Source organism: Nuphar pumila, chromosome 7, assembly GCF_984573655.1.
Source record: "Nuphar pumila chromosome 7, dmNupPumi1.hap1.1, whole genome shotgun sequence".
Lineage (NCBI taxonomy): Eukaryota > Viridiplantae > Streptophyta > Magnoliopsida > Nymphaeales > Nymphaeaceae > Nuphar > Nuphar pumila.
This window is the reverse complement of record NC_143255.1, coordinates 39,239,451-39,255,768: the sequence shown is the minus strand read 5'-3', so window position 1 is coordinate 39,255,768 and position 16,318 is coordinate 39,239,451. Positions and strand designations below refer to the sequence as shown.

General features: G+C 34.3%; 1 protein-coding gene across 3 annotated transcripts in view; it reads right to left on the bottom strand.

Moving 5' to 3' along the window:
• The window catches only part of LOC149831989 (putative starch synthase 4, chloroplastic/amyloplastic), a 92,089-nt gene that overhangs the window by 50,846 nt on the left and 24,925 nt on the right, over positions 1-16,318 (bottom strand). For all 3 annotated transcript variants that reach the window (XM_090014250.1, XM_090014251.1, XM_090014252.1), the window contains exons 3-4: positions 1,227-1,308; positions 29-1,118 (exon numbers count right to left, since the gene is read on the bottom strand). In XM_090014250.1, the coding sequence (XP_089870376.1) occupies positions 29-1,118; positions 1,227-1,308 (1,172 nt within the window). The remainder of the gene's footprint in view (positions 1-28; positions 1,119-1,226; positions 1,309-16,318) is intronic.

The following is a 16,318-nucleotide window of genomic DNA, read 5'->3' as shown; positions in this document are numbered from 1 at the left end:
CGAAACTTTAATACGGATGTTACCATACCGTGTTCGTGCTGATACAAGCTTAAGAAAAGCAGTTACAGCTTCACTCTCCTGCTTATCCTTGCAATCCATGAACACATCTCGGATGCGTGCATCCCTCTTCCAAGCCATTTCCCTCAATAGTTTTGCATCATTGGAGGATATTTTCTTCTCAAGTAACCAGCCATCAAGACAGAGCAACAAATGACTCCAAAACTCCCAAGGCATATCATCAACAGGCTCTTCTAGTTTCCGTCTATCATTTTCCTCTTTTATTCTTTCAAGAGTATTATGGAACTCCTTTACTGACTCCCTATACAGATGAACTTGTGATTGGATCTCTTGATCAGACCTTAGAAGGTAGTCCTCTAATATCCTGACCTGCTGTTCCAAAAACTTATTGTATTGGTGTGACTGTTCTGATAATTTATATGACTTTACTTCTTCCAGAGAAGTTTCCAATCCATCAACTTTCTTCCAAAGCTCATGATTTTGTTCCAAAATATCAGATGTTTGTGCAGCTTGTCTAGATGTGCTTTCAAGCAGTGTTTGCAAATGTTCCACCTTTCCACATAGAGCTTTCCATTCAGACTTTAAAGTTTTAAGCTGGGTAACATTTTCCTGAGTAACTGTAAGCTTTGACTCCAATTCTTCTAGAGCAGCCTCTGACAAAGATCTCTCTTTCTCCATTGCCAGCATTCTTTCACTGGTTTCCCTGACATTAGCAAGTGTTGACTTCAGTAATTCAATATCGCACTTCAGTGACATATTCTCTTCCCTTAGAGTTTTTAGTTCCTCACTGAGAGAAGAAAAACTAACTAGATCGGTTGCAGGACCATCATTGCTTGAGGAAGTGTCCTGGATTTCATGGAAGTCTTCTCCATCTTCCCTCATAGGACTCCTCTCAGAAGTTTCTTTTCCCAGTTTCTGGAGCTGATCTTCAAGCAATTCAGCATTTATCTTTTTTTGTGCTGCAACTTTAAGCCAAGCATCTGTTTCTGTCAACCTCATCTCCAACATATTAATTTCTCCCTGTAATGCCTCCTTCTCCTGAAGAATCTTGTCAACATCTTCTAATGCTCGAAGCCGTGCTTGATTAAGAAGTAAAACATCTAACAGCATATAATAAAATAGTGCAGATATTTAGTCAAATGTAATCTATATGTTTGAGTTGCATGGTAGAAACAAGAAGAGATTGAAAAATGAAAACAAGGGCTTACTTTTCTCAGCATTTCTTATCATTCCCACCAAACCCTCAAGTTGAGTATTTGTAAGCCGCTCTTTGCTGACATCAACTTCATCCTGCAATTTTAACCACCATTACTGGATAAATTAGTCACATATATAATGACTACAAATCTACAAACACTAACCTGCTTTAAATCCCAAACTGTAAAAACAACTGACATGAAAAATCAGATCCTCTAACTACAAACCAAGAACTAATCCAACTTCACTTTTTGTTCAAATTGGATGACATAAACCAAAGTTTCTCATAAATTTGATTGAATGTAGTCAACTAATTTAAACATCTAAACTGGTCCACATATTTGCACGTACATTATCAAGTACTTTAGTTGTCACAATATTTACCCTTGTAATTTATTCATGTCGAGATGAATATATTTGTTAGAAAACTGATTGTGTGAAAACAAAGCTGGCCAAAACAGGTAATCATGATTCCTGCTGCCATCAGTAAAGGTGGAAGTAATCTTTTCCAAAATTTTCAAACCCAACCCTTCCTTTTAATTACTTAAGTGCCTCCTGCTGTCACACACATGGCAGAGCCATGATGTTTTCTTTGACTTCTGTACATCATTTGCAGTCAGTGTAGTACCACTATTTGTTCTTAACCTTTACTGTACTTGTTTAGACATGGAAAAAGCTCCCAACTGAGCAAAAATTATTTACTACCAAGTATCTTCCAAACAAAAAAATGGTTTCAATACTCTCTCTTGCATGTGTGGGTGTGTCTTTGCATGTGTGCAAGTGTTTGTGTGTGTGTGCACGCCTGCACATGTACATTTCATGTTCTAAACTGCGTTTAAGTAATTCGAGTTTCCTTTCTGCTGATATAAACCCTAAAGATAATAATAAGCAGGAATTTCCTTTTGTTTATTTTCCACTATAGTAAAAGCTATGCTGCACTCTGCAGACACATGCGAATGTTAGAAGTCAATTTTGTAATTAGGAGCCTAGAGGGTGGGTAGTTTAGGAAATGCGTGCATGAGCAATTATGGCTAAACCCTGAATTATAAATATGTAAATAAGCTCAGTTTTGTGGCAGCTAATGAAATTGCTTTTGGAGGTCCTTTCTGCCTCGAAGGAGGGAAAGTGCACTCTAAGACTTCCATTTCGGTAGACAGTGTGTGCATTCCCTTGTTCATGCCCCAGTCCCGAAGGAGCCTTGCACACCCAAGTGTGCACTTGCTCCTCGTTGTTGACGCGCATCTTTGTGTGTCATCCTATATCCACATCATTTGCACAATGTGTGCATGCATTTGTGCATTGTAGTAGCAAGGCCTCACCATGCCGCAAGCAAGCAAGAGGACACGCACACAACAGCATTGTCCCTCATCTGTGCCTCGCCAATCAAGATCCGTGCAACCCATGTAATGAAATATGAAGAAATACAAAATAAGGGCGTCTTAAGGCTTATAAGATCATAAACACAAAGTGCACATGCACGTATATAAGTCCAACTAAAAGGCAATACAAGAACACAAAGGCACAACAAATGCACTAAGTGCATTCAAGATATTAAAGAACTAAAAAGAAGAACACAAAACACAAAAAAATATTATCTTATTGAGCATGAATGCTTAAGAGAAGCATTAAGAAATAAAAAGGGATAAAAGCTCCTATTTATACACATACAAGAAAGAAAGAGACCTCAATAGAGCCGTTGGATTGTTCCAACGGCTATAAATATAATTGTCGGAGTGTTCCAACAGCTCCATTTGGTATTTGACCAAATAGTCCTTATAAAAACAAAAAAGGACAAAAAAAATTAAAGTAAAAATACTAATGTGCCCTAATGGGCACAGCCTATTAGAAGGATTAAAATAACCAAAATACCCTTAATGGGTATTTACCTATTACATCATTATAAATAAAATATATATACATATATATATATATATGTACAATATGGACCAAAAATATATATATGTATGAAAACACACACACACACACACACACACACACACACATATATATATATATATATATATATATATATATATATATATATATATATATATAACTTAACACTCCCCCCCTCAAACATACGATTTGATATACCAAAAGTTTGAAAATACAAAAAGAAGCAACGGGAAGGATCAAAGTCTTCAAATGTCTTCATTGGAAGTTTTCATCTTTATGTCGCATTGAATGTCTTCACTAGTGATCATCCCCAAAAGCTTTCATTGACTATCTCCATCTTCATGGTATGATGTATCAAAGATATTCTTTTGTCAATTCATCGCATTTTTAAGAACCTGCAGAGAGAACAAAACAAAGGTTCCAACAACACAAAGGAAAATATCCTAACCCAATAAGTATAAAATTTTTAAAATATAATTTCGAACAAGAGAAACATTAGATAATCATTAAGAAAGATAAGAGGAGCATACCTCAAGGATAAATTTTTATGAAATCAAACCACAAACACAAAATCAACATATTTTTTTTGCAAAAAAAACATAAATATTGGTCATAAGAGAATTTAATCACTAAAAAACATATAAATCATAAAGAAGAGATAAACAATTATGCATAGATAATATCCCAAGGATCTTTAGAAAATTATTTCAAATGAAATAACAAATCATCACCAATGGCATGCATATAAAATATAACAATTCAAAAGAGCCCTCAAGAAAAGAGGAGATAATTAAATTCATGCATACAACAATGTGAACAAGATAATTAATATGAAACACATATATATTCAACATGCAATTAAAGCATATTTAATGTACATAATAATGAAAGAGAGCAATCTCATAAATCACAACCCATTCAGATTTATTCACAAAACCTAAAATGAACTTAAGCATAAAGGACCTAACATCAATCTTAAAATATATATATTATTAATGGAATACACATAAGATGCATAAAATTTTATCAATAAACATATTTTCATACAAGTAGAAAAAGTTTAGAAATTCTACGAAGAGATTTTAAAAACCCCACACAACAAAAGGAATGATATTTGCAAATCTCAATAATAGTTCGACTACCACAAGCAATCACTTTACTAGACCTCCAAACCTCAAAAATCAGCTCTATCAGCTACTAAAACAAAAACATAATCACAATGTCACTAATGGGCTAAAAAACACACAAAAAGTGTAAATAACCATCTTGTCTACATAAAATGACACTTAAATAAGTGTATCAGCTACTAGAACAAGAGCATAATCATAATGTCACTAATGGGCTAAAACACACACAAAAAGTGTGAATAACCAACACTTCTTGTTTACATAAAATGACACTTAAACAAGTGTATTGGCTACTAAAACAAAAGCATAATCACAATGTCACATATGGGCAAAATAAAACACAAAAAGTGTAAATAACTAATGGGTGCACATAACTCACCATATTTAAAAAATATCTCTTGTCTACATAAAACGATACCTAAATAAGAGGCATACTAGGAGGAAACACACAAAAAGTATGAATAACCAATGGGTGCACATAACTCACCACATTTAAAAAACATCTCTTGTCTACATAAAATGACAGTTAAATAAGAGGCATGATAGGAGGAAACACACAACGTAAAAGAACTTGTAATGAAAACAAACTAATGTCATCAAAAAGGTACAGAAAATATTTACAAATCAAGGCTGAAATATTAAATTTCACAATCTTTCAAAACACCATGGTTTCAAAAATAAATATCCATCACAAATAAACATAATTATAAGCATCCATAATACAAATGGTCAAATATCCAAATGTGTGATATAGTACAATCACGGAACCAAAGATTAAACAAACGTCAGTTAGAGCCACACTATAAGCCGATAATCTAAACTGAGAAAACTGAGGTGCACAGAACTCAACCCCAACAAACAACTCTAGTTCAACAAAAGCAACAAGGCTAAAAACAAAAAATGCATCATATAAAAAATTTATAAACAAAACAAATGTCATAAGAAGGCAATAAATACTCACGAAAATCAATTTCCAAATAAGTGAGTTCATATATAAGAACTGATTTAAAAAAACAAAGTTTCAAATCAAATCCAATAATGGTAGATGAAAACTTAGAATAAATATATTGTAATCATATGCACAACAAGACGTCAATTGATGCAATTATATGCATAATCAATATAAGCAAGTTATATAGAAAGATAATTCAATCTAGATTACAAGTTTACTATGAGACAACAATTACACATAACATTAAAGAGGGCTAAAACATATATAGAGATTTTCAAAAAACCATACAGAAAACTAAGTTCATACACAAGTACAACTAATCATGGATACTCACAAAGAGATAAAAAATTCATCTATATGTAATAATCTTAATAACTTAAAGCCCCATATCTTATACAAAAGCTATGAAGAATCACATAAGATATGCATAAGAACACATTTAAGCATATATGCAAGTGATAGATTAAGGCACTAAGGGTATATACCAAAGAGCCACAATATAAAAAATAATATTTTATAAATAACAAGTATGTAATGAATAAAAAATCTTTAATAAAGAACACACATGTCCAATAAAGATCTAAGTGGACAAGCACGTCCATCAATAATGGACAAGTACTAAAGTGAACCATGAGGGAAACACTTATAACACTCCCAAAGGGCAAACACAAAGAAGTTTCTCATAATTCTCAACTTATTATTTTATTAAAAAACTAAGTATGCAATAAAAATATAATATTTAAATCTCATGCAAAAAATGTAAGATAATTTTCATTAAACAGCTATGAGACTAAGAAAATAATACAAACATAAGGACCAACAAGAGAAACACTCAATAACATAACTATTGTCCCACAAAAGACATTTATTAAAGTGAATGACTCCCATAAAAAATCATGCTTAATACCTTATGCACGAATAGACAATATCATTCATCATATAAGGCAATCACAAATACACAAAGATCAAATATCAATATAAAAATTATTTATTCATAAGTTAGATCATTTTTTAATACGTTATAAACAACTTTAAGTTTCACATAAGAATACACCAAGAGTAAAGAGAGAAAAATTAAACACAAGTTAAGCAAAATTTCATAAGATCATACTTGTGAAAGAAACAATACCATTTCAAATTATTTTAAAATATATGACAAATTTAAAAACAAAAACAAAAACAAAGTTCAATAATAAATACGAACATTATTTGATATTTATAACCATGAATTGTTCAAATAAAGCATCTAAAAGCCAACAATACATGCTCAAGAATACTAGATCATGTACGTACATATCAAAGAAAAACTAAGATTCAAACTAGATCTCATAAAAGCATACACATATATAATTTCACAAGATCAAACAAATATTATAAACCTTATAAAATATATATTTAATAAAAATAAATCCAATGATAATTTTTTGAATAAACATTTAAAGATTTTAGTTTTTTATAAAATAACAAATAAATTTTCAAAGATAAAGAAAATGAGTGTAAAACAAAAAAGAATCCAATAGCTCTATTTGGTATTTGACCAAATAGTCCCTATAAAAACAAAAAAAATCATAAAGAAAAGAATAAAGTAAAAGTACTAATATGACCCAAATGGGAACATCCTATTGTGAAAATATATCAAAAAAGAGATAAAGTGTGCGATAAGCACAACACCACCAATGTGCACAAATGCACAAGAACACTTAGAACAAATGTACACGAAGGTACAATAAAGAAACTCAAATGCACAAAGGCATACAAAATATAAAGAATTTTATTGAGAAGAATGGAGAACAAAAGCTCCATGAAGTGAGTTTTACAAAGGGGGAACTCCCCTATTTATAAGAGGAAAAGGAGCCTTGGAGGGGCTCCACTAGCTGTTGGAGCCCCTCCAACGGTTCAACAGCTAGTGTTGAGCCCCCTCCAAGTTGACTTTGAGTCAACAAAAAATAAAGACATAAAAAATGAAAAGAAAAAAGAAAAAGAAGAAAAGTAAAAATACAAAAAGAATTACAACATATTCATAATTATGAATATGCGCAAAAGGAAGGAAAATGACTAAAATACCCTTGCGGGTTTTACAAGAAAAAAGGAAACATATATATTTACATATATATATATAAAGATAGATACATATACATATATACATCATGTATATATGTATATGTATCTCTCTTTATATATATATATATATGTAAATATTTACATAAAGAGAGATACATTTTAACACCCTCCCTCAAACTTAGGGCACAATGACCGAAAGTTTGCTAAGGAGAAAGTTGAATCTTGGAGAGCAAAGCGCCTTGGTGAAGAAATCTGCCAACTGATATTCTGAAGTCACATAAGGAAGATCGATGACTTTTTGTAGATATGCCTCTCTGACATAATGGCAGTCCATCTCAATATGCTTTGTCCGCTCATGAAACGTGTGATTCTTAGCAATATAGATTGCACTCTTATTATCACAACACAGCTTTGTAGGTTCTTGAATTGGAATTCCCATGTCTTGCAGCAACTAATGAATCCAGACAATCTCCATAGTTGTAGAAGCCATGACTCGATATTCTGCTTCGGTGGACGATAGAGACACCTTCTGTTGTTTCTTACATCTCCATGAAATCAGGGATTCACCTAAAAAAATGCAAAAGCCTGTAGTGGAGTGACGATTATTTGGGTCACCTCCCCAATCAGAGTTATTATATGCAATTAAATTTAACTCAGAAGATGAGGAAAGGAAAACTCCCTTGTTTAAAGTTCCCTTTATGTATCTGACAACTCGGAGAACGACACTCATATAAACGAATGTAGGAGAATGCTGAAATTGGCTTGCAGTATGCACGGCATGAGAGATGTCCGACCTTGTGATGCTAAGATACATTAGAAATCCCACAAGTTGCCGGTAGGGGGTAGGATCCTCCAAAGGTTTCCCATCATCGATCTTCATTTTTTATCCCACAATTTCAGGTGTCTCACAGATTTTATCATCAGTAATACCTGATCTGTCAAGAATCTCACAAGCAAGTTTAGTTTGAGACAAAAAATAGCTTCTATGAGAGTAGATTACCTCGATACCAAGAAAGTAAGTCAGATACCCTAGGTCTGACATTTCAAACCTTTCTTTTAAAGTGGTTTTAATGTTTCTGATGCCCTTTATGTCACTACCTGTTATCAACATATCATCAACATACAACAGTAAAATCATAATTCCTGCATCAGACTTTTTGACGAACAGAGCAGTGTCAGTGTAGCATGAGGTAAAACCATTTTGAACCATCACATCATTAAATCGATCATACCAAGCCTTAGGGGCTTGTTTTAAACCATAAAGTGTTTTTTGCAAACGAAGGACTTTCCCCTTTGGTACGTTCATACCAGGAAGAGCATCCATGTAGACTTCTTCATTAAGGTCCCCATTTAGAAAGGCATTTTTAACATCCATTTGGTAAATATTCCATTTTTTAATAGATGCAATGGTGATCAAACACTTTACAGTAACCATTCGTGCAACAGGAGCAAAGGTTTCTTCGTAATCGATGTCGTATTCTTGACTATATCCTTTTGAGACAAGACGGGCTTTATATCTTTCGAGAGTGCCATCACTCTTGGTTTTGACTTTAAAAACCCATCTACATCCTATTGTTTTCTTTCCTTCTGGAAGACATTGAAAAACCCATGTTTTGGCTTTGTTGAAGGCTCTAAGTTCGTTGTCCATGGCATCCCTCCACTCTATCATTTCCTTAGCTTCTTTAAAATTTCTATGTTCTTGATATGAGTGAATGGCACCGAGACATGCCCTATGCTTTGGAGAAAAAGACTCATAGGATATAAATCTAGAAGGATTTTTCCTAGGTCTTTCAGTTCTTCGAGAGTGGTTGGAAGATTCACTAAGGTCACTATATTTCTCTATTGCACTTCTAAAAGTGCTTTTATCTCTATGTGTATAGGTAATTGGTTCATTTATCATTTCTTCTTCATCATGAATGGTTTGAGGAATACTTTCACTTATATCCTCATTCTTATTTAATTCATCATCGCTAAAAAAATCTTCATTTCTAGATAATAGTTCAAACAAAAAAGAGTAATCGGCATTATCTTCATGAGTTTTGTGTTCTTCAAAACCACTTATGTTTTCTAAAAAGGTTACATTTCTTGAAACATATAGTTTATCATTTTTAATATCATAACACCTAAAACCTTTTTGGGTTTCCGAATATCCCAAAAATGCACAAGGAATAGCTTTGGGAGATAATTTATCATTCTTATCGGTGAGAACAAAACATTTACAACAAAAAATTCTTAACTTATTATAATCGGGTTCTTTTTTATACAAGATTTCATACGGAGATATTTGATTCAAGTTTTTGGAAGGAAGTCGGTTGAAGAGATAAACCGATGCAAGAGCCGCTTCGGCCCAAAATCTTTTTGGAATTTTTTGAGAAATTAGCAAAGTTCTTGTAGTTTCAATTATGTGTCTATGTTTTCGTTCGGCCAACCCATTTTGTTGAGGAGTCTTGGGACAAGACCTTTGATGAACAATCTCATTATTTTCAATATAACTTTTGAAATCATTTGAGAGATATTCTCCCCCGGAATCGGTTCTAAGAATTTGTAATTTACTATTGAATTGATTTTGTATTAACATGTGAAAAACCTTAAAAGTAGAGAAAACCTCATGTTTATGTTTGAGGAAGTATATCCAACTATACCTTGAGAAATCATCCACATAAATAACATAATACGAAAAACCTCCCTTAGACACAACGGGTGTCGGTCCCCAAACATCCGAATGCACAATTTCGAAAGGTTTAGTTGAAAACATAGTTCTTTGTCCAAAAGGTAAGCTTCTCATTTTACCAAGAATACAATCATTACAATTGAAATTGTCTTTACATAAGGTTTTAGCAAAATGTAAATAAGAAAGCTTGACAATATTTGGATGCCCAAGGCGTTTATGCCAAACATTTATATCTTTATGTTGGGCAACATTACAAAAAGTGGTTTTTGGAATTTGGAGAAATTCCATGGGATAAAGATCTCCCTTCCTAGAGCCTTCCCCAATCAACTTCCCGGACCGGCGATCCTGTATCCAACATTTATTTGATGAGAATTTGATATCACACCCATGATCCGATAGTTGAGAGACGGAAAGCAAATTTAAATTTACTTTTGGTATAAATCTAACTTTAGGAATAGAAAAACCTTGTCTTTCAAAATCACCAATTCCTTTTATTTCAAGAGAAGCCCCATCCGCGGTGGAGACAAAAGAGGGTGACAAATTTTTTGAGTATTTAGAAAGTGCAAAAACATTTGGAGTCATATGAAAGGATGCACCCGAGTCTAAGAGCCAAAGAGTCTTACCGGGAGGAGAAAAGATGGTCATGGCGGCTCCGGAAACGGATCCCTTGAGGAGTGGTTGAAGAGCTTCCATGATTTGATTGAGAGACAAAGTAGCATGGTTGGAAGTTGATGGACCTTCCTCCTTGGTTGATTGGAAAGTAGTAGACATAGACACCATCTTCTTCCATTTAGGGCATACCGGTTTAATGTGACCCGGTTCTTTGCAAAAATAGCATATGATCTTACTATAATCCCTTCTTCCATAATGGCCACCATTTTCTCTTCCTCCTTGATTTTTGTTAAAATGAGGGGGTTTATAGGTTTTAACATTATTTCCCGGTCTTGAAACGGCATAAGCACCCTCATCCTCATCTTTAGAGGGAACGGCCAACACACTTAGATTGGTTTTATTCATTCCCAATCTAGTTTCTTCTCCACTTAATTTGGTGAAGGCGTAGTTGTTGTTGTTGTTGTTGTTGTATCTTCCAATGGAGGAGAAAAGAAAGAAGATAAGAGAGAGGATCTAGTTTGTTCAAACTCGAGTCTAAGCCCATTTAAAAAGTTAAAGAAATGATCATCTTCTAATTGTTTGGCCCTCAATTCAATAGCCTCACCACTCCATTTAGGTTCTTGGAGGGCAAGTTCATCCCAAATAGTGGATAACTCGGCGAAATACTCTCTAACGGACATTTCTCCTTGTTGAAGGGTTAAAGCCTTCTTTTGGAGATAGTATTTATGGGACAAATCTCTTGAAGTATACATTCTTTCAAGATATTCCCATACTTGATATGCCTTTTTGAACTTTAGAATGTTGGCATTAATTTTGGTTTCAACCGAAGAGAAGAACCATGAGAGTATTTTGTAATTTTTCATTTCTCACTCTTCATGCTTCTTATTGTAATCTTCAAATGCCTTTTCTCTTTCTTCTCCCTCAAGAACCTTGATCTCCCCTCTCTTAAGGATAGTAATTTTAGGTTCGGGTTCCGGAATAGTTCCTTGAACATATCCCCAAAGACCCTTTCCTTTTATATGGGCCTCCATATTCCCGGCCCATACATGATAATTCGTTCCATTTAATTTGAAGCCAAGAGAGAAGTGTGAATCCTTTTCGCCCATTAGAGAGGATACAAAGAGAAATAAATGTGTACCACAATGTGAAATGAGTCCCTTCTTGATGTAGGAAGTTTCTAAAATATAGGATGAAGAGCAGAGTCTTCACTCCAACCACCACAACTTAATGGCACGCTTTACGAGGTACTCCAATGAAGAGAGAATAAAGCACGATCTTCTTTTCCTTTAAGCCTAGCTCTGATACCATGTGAAAATATCTCAAAAAAGAGATAAAGTGTACGATAAGCACAACACCACCAATGTGCACAAATGCACGAGAACACTTAGAACAAATGTACACGAAGGTAAAATAAAGAAACTCAAATGCACAAAGGCATACAAAATATAAAGAATTTTATTGAGAAGAATGGAGAACAAAAGCTCCAAGAAGTGAGTTTTACAAAGGGGGAACTCCCCTATTCATAAGAGGAAAAGGAGCCTTGGAGGGGCTCCACTAGCTGTTGGAGCCCCTCCAACGGTTAGAATTCTAACCGTTGGAGAGGCTCAACAACTAGTGTTGAGCCCCCTCCAAGTTAACTTTGAGTCAACAAAAAATAAAGACATAAAAAATGAAAAGAAAAAAGAAAAAGAAGAAAAGTAAAAATACAAAAAGAATTACAACATATTCATAATTATGAATATGCGCAAAAGGAAGGGAAATGACTAAAATACCCTTGTGGGTTTTACAAGAAAAAAGGAAACATATATATTTACATATATATATATAAAGATAGATACATATACATATATACATCATGTATATATGTATATGTATCTCTCTTTATATATATATGTAAATATTTACATAAAGAGAGATACATTTTAACACCTATTACAAGGACTTAAATGGCCAAAATACCCCTAATTGGTATTTACCTATTACATCATTATAAATAATATATATATATGAACAATATAAACAAAATATATATGTATATATATGAACAATATGAACAAAATATATATATATATATATACATGTGTGAAAATACATATATATACAACTACAACTTAACAACCCATAGGCACAAGGACGCAACAGCGCGACACTCCCGCAGGGGACTCACAACCTCCCGCATGCACATCGAGCAACCTTCCCATTTACGCTCCTCACACCGCAACAACTCGACCCCTATCATTTGGTATCAGAGCCAGATCCATGGAGGAGCACACCTTGCAAAGCGTTAACCCTGAATTGGGGGAACTTCACACAAGTGGCCAACTCCAACACCTCGATGGAGTAGCGAATGGGGACGCTCGAAACCAACGTGTACGAGATAAAGGGGATGATACAGCAGCTGCTCACCCTCTCCACGCAAGCTGAACCCTCGCCCAATGGGCATGGAAGTAGAGCATCGATTGAACAAGCTGACCCTCCACAGCCAATCGGGTTCACTCTCACAACAAGCACTATGGGAGCCGCCACCTAATATGGTCTCAAATGCTTAGGTGCAGGAGGAATGCAGTTTGGGAGAATAGTGTAATGAAACAACAAGTGCACAAATACGATACCACAAAGTGGCTACAAAGGTGCATACACAAGAACACAAGCCTCTAATGGGCCAAATACAAAGAGCCACTAAAGGCTAACACACAAACTCTTAAAAGAGAGCAAGAGCACAAGTAAAATAATAAAAAAATTATTGCAATATGCTTTATAACAAGCATTGATAATACAAGAGAGGGAGTGCCTTTAGGCACTCCCATGCATAAAGGGGTTGGTCCAACAACTAGTTGGACCAGCTCCCAATCAGTAGTTGCATTTGCAATTGTCAAAATCAAAAGAAAAATAAAAAACTAAAAATAGAAAACTCGTCAGTCCCTAGTGGACTGACTCCTATTACAACATGAAATGACTAAAATACCCTTGATGGGTATTTCAGTTTACATACATAGTGAACTATATATATATATATATATATATATATATATATATATATATATATATGTGTGTGTGTGTGTGTGTATATATATGTGTGTGTATATACAAAATACAAATGAATACAAATGGCATACACACAATACATTTTAACACACCCCCTCAAACTTGCGGTGTGATCACTGAAAGTTTGTCGGAAAGAAAATAAAATCGCAGTGACGGAAGCGCCTTGGTGAAGAAGTCTGTTAGTTGATACTCGAAAATAACATAAAGTAGGGTGATGCTTTGCCTTAGAAATTCTTCACGAACATAATGGCAATTCATTTCTATATATTTGGTTCTTTCATGAAATGTATGGTTGTGAGCTATATATATTGCACTATTGTTATCACAACACAGCCTGGAGGGTGTCTAAAGATGAATTCTCGTGTCTTCAAGTAATCTTCGCAATCAAATGATCTTTAATGTTGTAGTAGTCATTGCACAGTACTCGGCCTCAATGGATGATAATGATACTTTTTATTGTTCTTTGTACTTCCACGACAACAGAGAATTGTTAAGATGTATGTATATGTACATATATGTATATGTATATATATATACATATACATATATGTATATGTATATATAAATTTATGTAAACTGAAATACCCATAGAGGGTATTTTGGTCTTTTCAATGTAATAGGCGTCAACCCACTAGGGGCTGACAACCTGCTTTTTCTGCCTTTTTTTACTGTTTCTTTTTTGCAACTTTTTACTATAGTTTTTTTCTGCTTTTTGGGAGCAGCCCCAAAGTAGCTGTTGGAGCTGCTCCCAACGGTTATAATTCTAACCATTGGGAGCAGCCCAACAGCCACTTTGGGCTGCCCCCGCTTGTGGTGATTATAGTATAAATAGGCCACTAGTGGCCATGTATTCTTTAACACTCTTATGAGTGATTATATGCAATAACAACATTTGTTAAGACCCTTGTGTGGGTGGTTCGGTGATTCAATCAAGCATTTCACTTGATTGAAGGAGTGTTCTTGCATGTGTTTTGGATTCTATCCATTTCATTACATGGTATCAGAGCTTTGGTGTTCCAAAGGGCGATTGTTAAAAGAAAGATCGTAATAAAAAAGAGGATCTTAGACTTGGCAAAATTTTGATTGTTGCATCGGGAAGCGGACCATCTTCAAAAAGGCCTTGTATTACATTCTTTTTCTCTCTTCCGCTCTTTCTCGTCTTTTGTTTTTTACTTCCACTTGTTGTAAATGGAGAATGAGAGGGAAGTGATTGTCTCCATTCTCATACGCCTAAATGACACCAACTATGTGATGTGGGCATCCATAGTAAAACATAAAATATGGAAAAAATGGCATTGAGGATTGGTTGACGGCACAGATAAGGAACCTAAACTCATTCTTACAAAGTTGGAGAATAGAAAAGAAGTTCAGCTTCAAGGAGAGGAAATGGCTAAAGTTGTAATGTCACATATTTTCACACTTAGTTAAATTTGAGATTTTTGAAAATTTGGCGAAGCCTGGGAGAAAAATTGTTTGAACCTCGATTTTAGATTGATGTTTTTGAGTCTGGGTTTGACCCAGGTCTCATCAACTAGGTCTAAACGAGCCAATTGAAACGTGAGAAAATTTTTATTTCTGACATTTAAATTCGAGCAAAATTCAAGTTATTTTTGGGTGGAATTCGAAATTTGATATTCGTGTAATATGTCGTTAGATGCGCCTCAGAATTCTGAGCACAACGCTATTTTACTTTTTTAAATTCAGGCTACGGTTGGCCCGAAAATCGCAATTTTTCAAAAAAGGAGCAGTTTGTCGAAATGGATCCGGAGTTGGATCGGACTGGATCCATGGCCAAGGATCTGAATCTTTATGGATTTGGGTTCTATTTAGGTCATACTCTAATCTGGATTTAATCCAGATCTTGGTCCATTTTCGTTTTGGGTATGGGTTTGAATCTTGGATCCAGATCTAGATCTGGATCCAAATCCAAGCCCAACATTTTCCCATCTTTAAATTCAATACAAAACCTTTAATTTGGGGATTATTTATGTTAAGAAGCCTCCCCTATTAATTTGGTAATTTTTTAAAATTTTCAGGAATTTATTTATAATTTAATATTAAATAAATAATTAATTAATTTAATTCAATTCCGAAATTCTATTTTTGATAGTTGATTAGGACTCTTTATAGAGCCATGTTTAGGCTTAGTGGTTTTAAGAAAGACTTCTAAAAACATAAAACTTGGAAAAGTCAACATTTGGAAGAGTTTCTAAAAAATTAGGAAACAAAGGGAGAGAGAGAGTTTTATCTTTTGAAAACTCTCTTAGAGAGGGCTGGAGAAAAAGGGAGGGGTGACCTCCCCTACGGGGCCTATAAAAAGACCCCAAAAAAGAGAGAGAAAAGAGAAAGAGAAGGGAAAAAAGGAAGATGAGAGATAAAGTAAGGAAAAATGAGGAAGAAGAGGAGGAGTTTGGGCCATCTCCAACCATTTACCCACGTTTTTCAACTTTCACCATCGTTTTTCTTCAAGTTTTCATTCATGGTATAAGTTTTCTCTCTTGAATAAAGTGAGAAATTGATATAGATTGGATTTTCATGCAATAATTTGATGGAAATCCATGGAAAGAGTGTTTAAATCTATGTTTTCGTAAAAACACATGAAGGATGATGTGTAGATCTTTCTCCGTAGTTATGTTCTTAATTATTTTCATTCTTTCATGCAATAAAAATTTTGTACATGCTAAAACAGAATTTTTATTGGTAGTAGATGTGCTTATTTAGAGGTTTCTTTTGATGGAT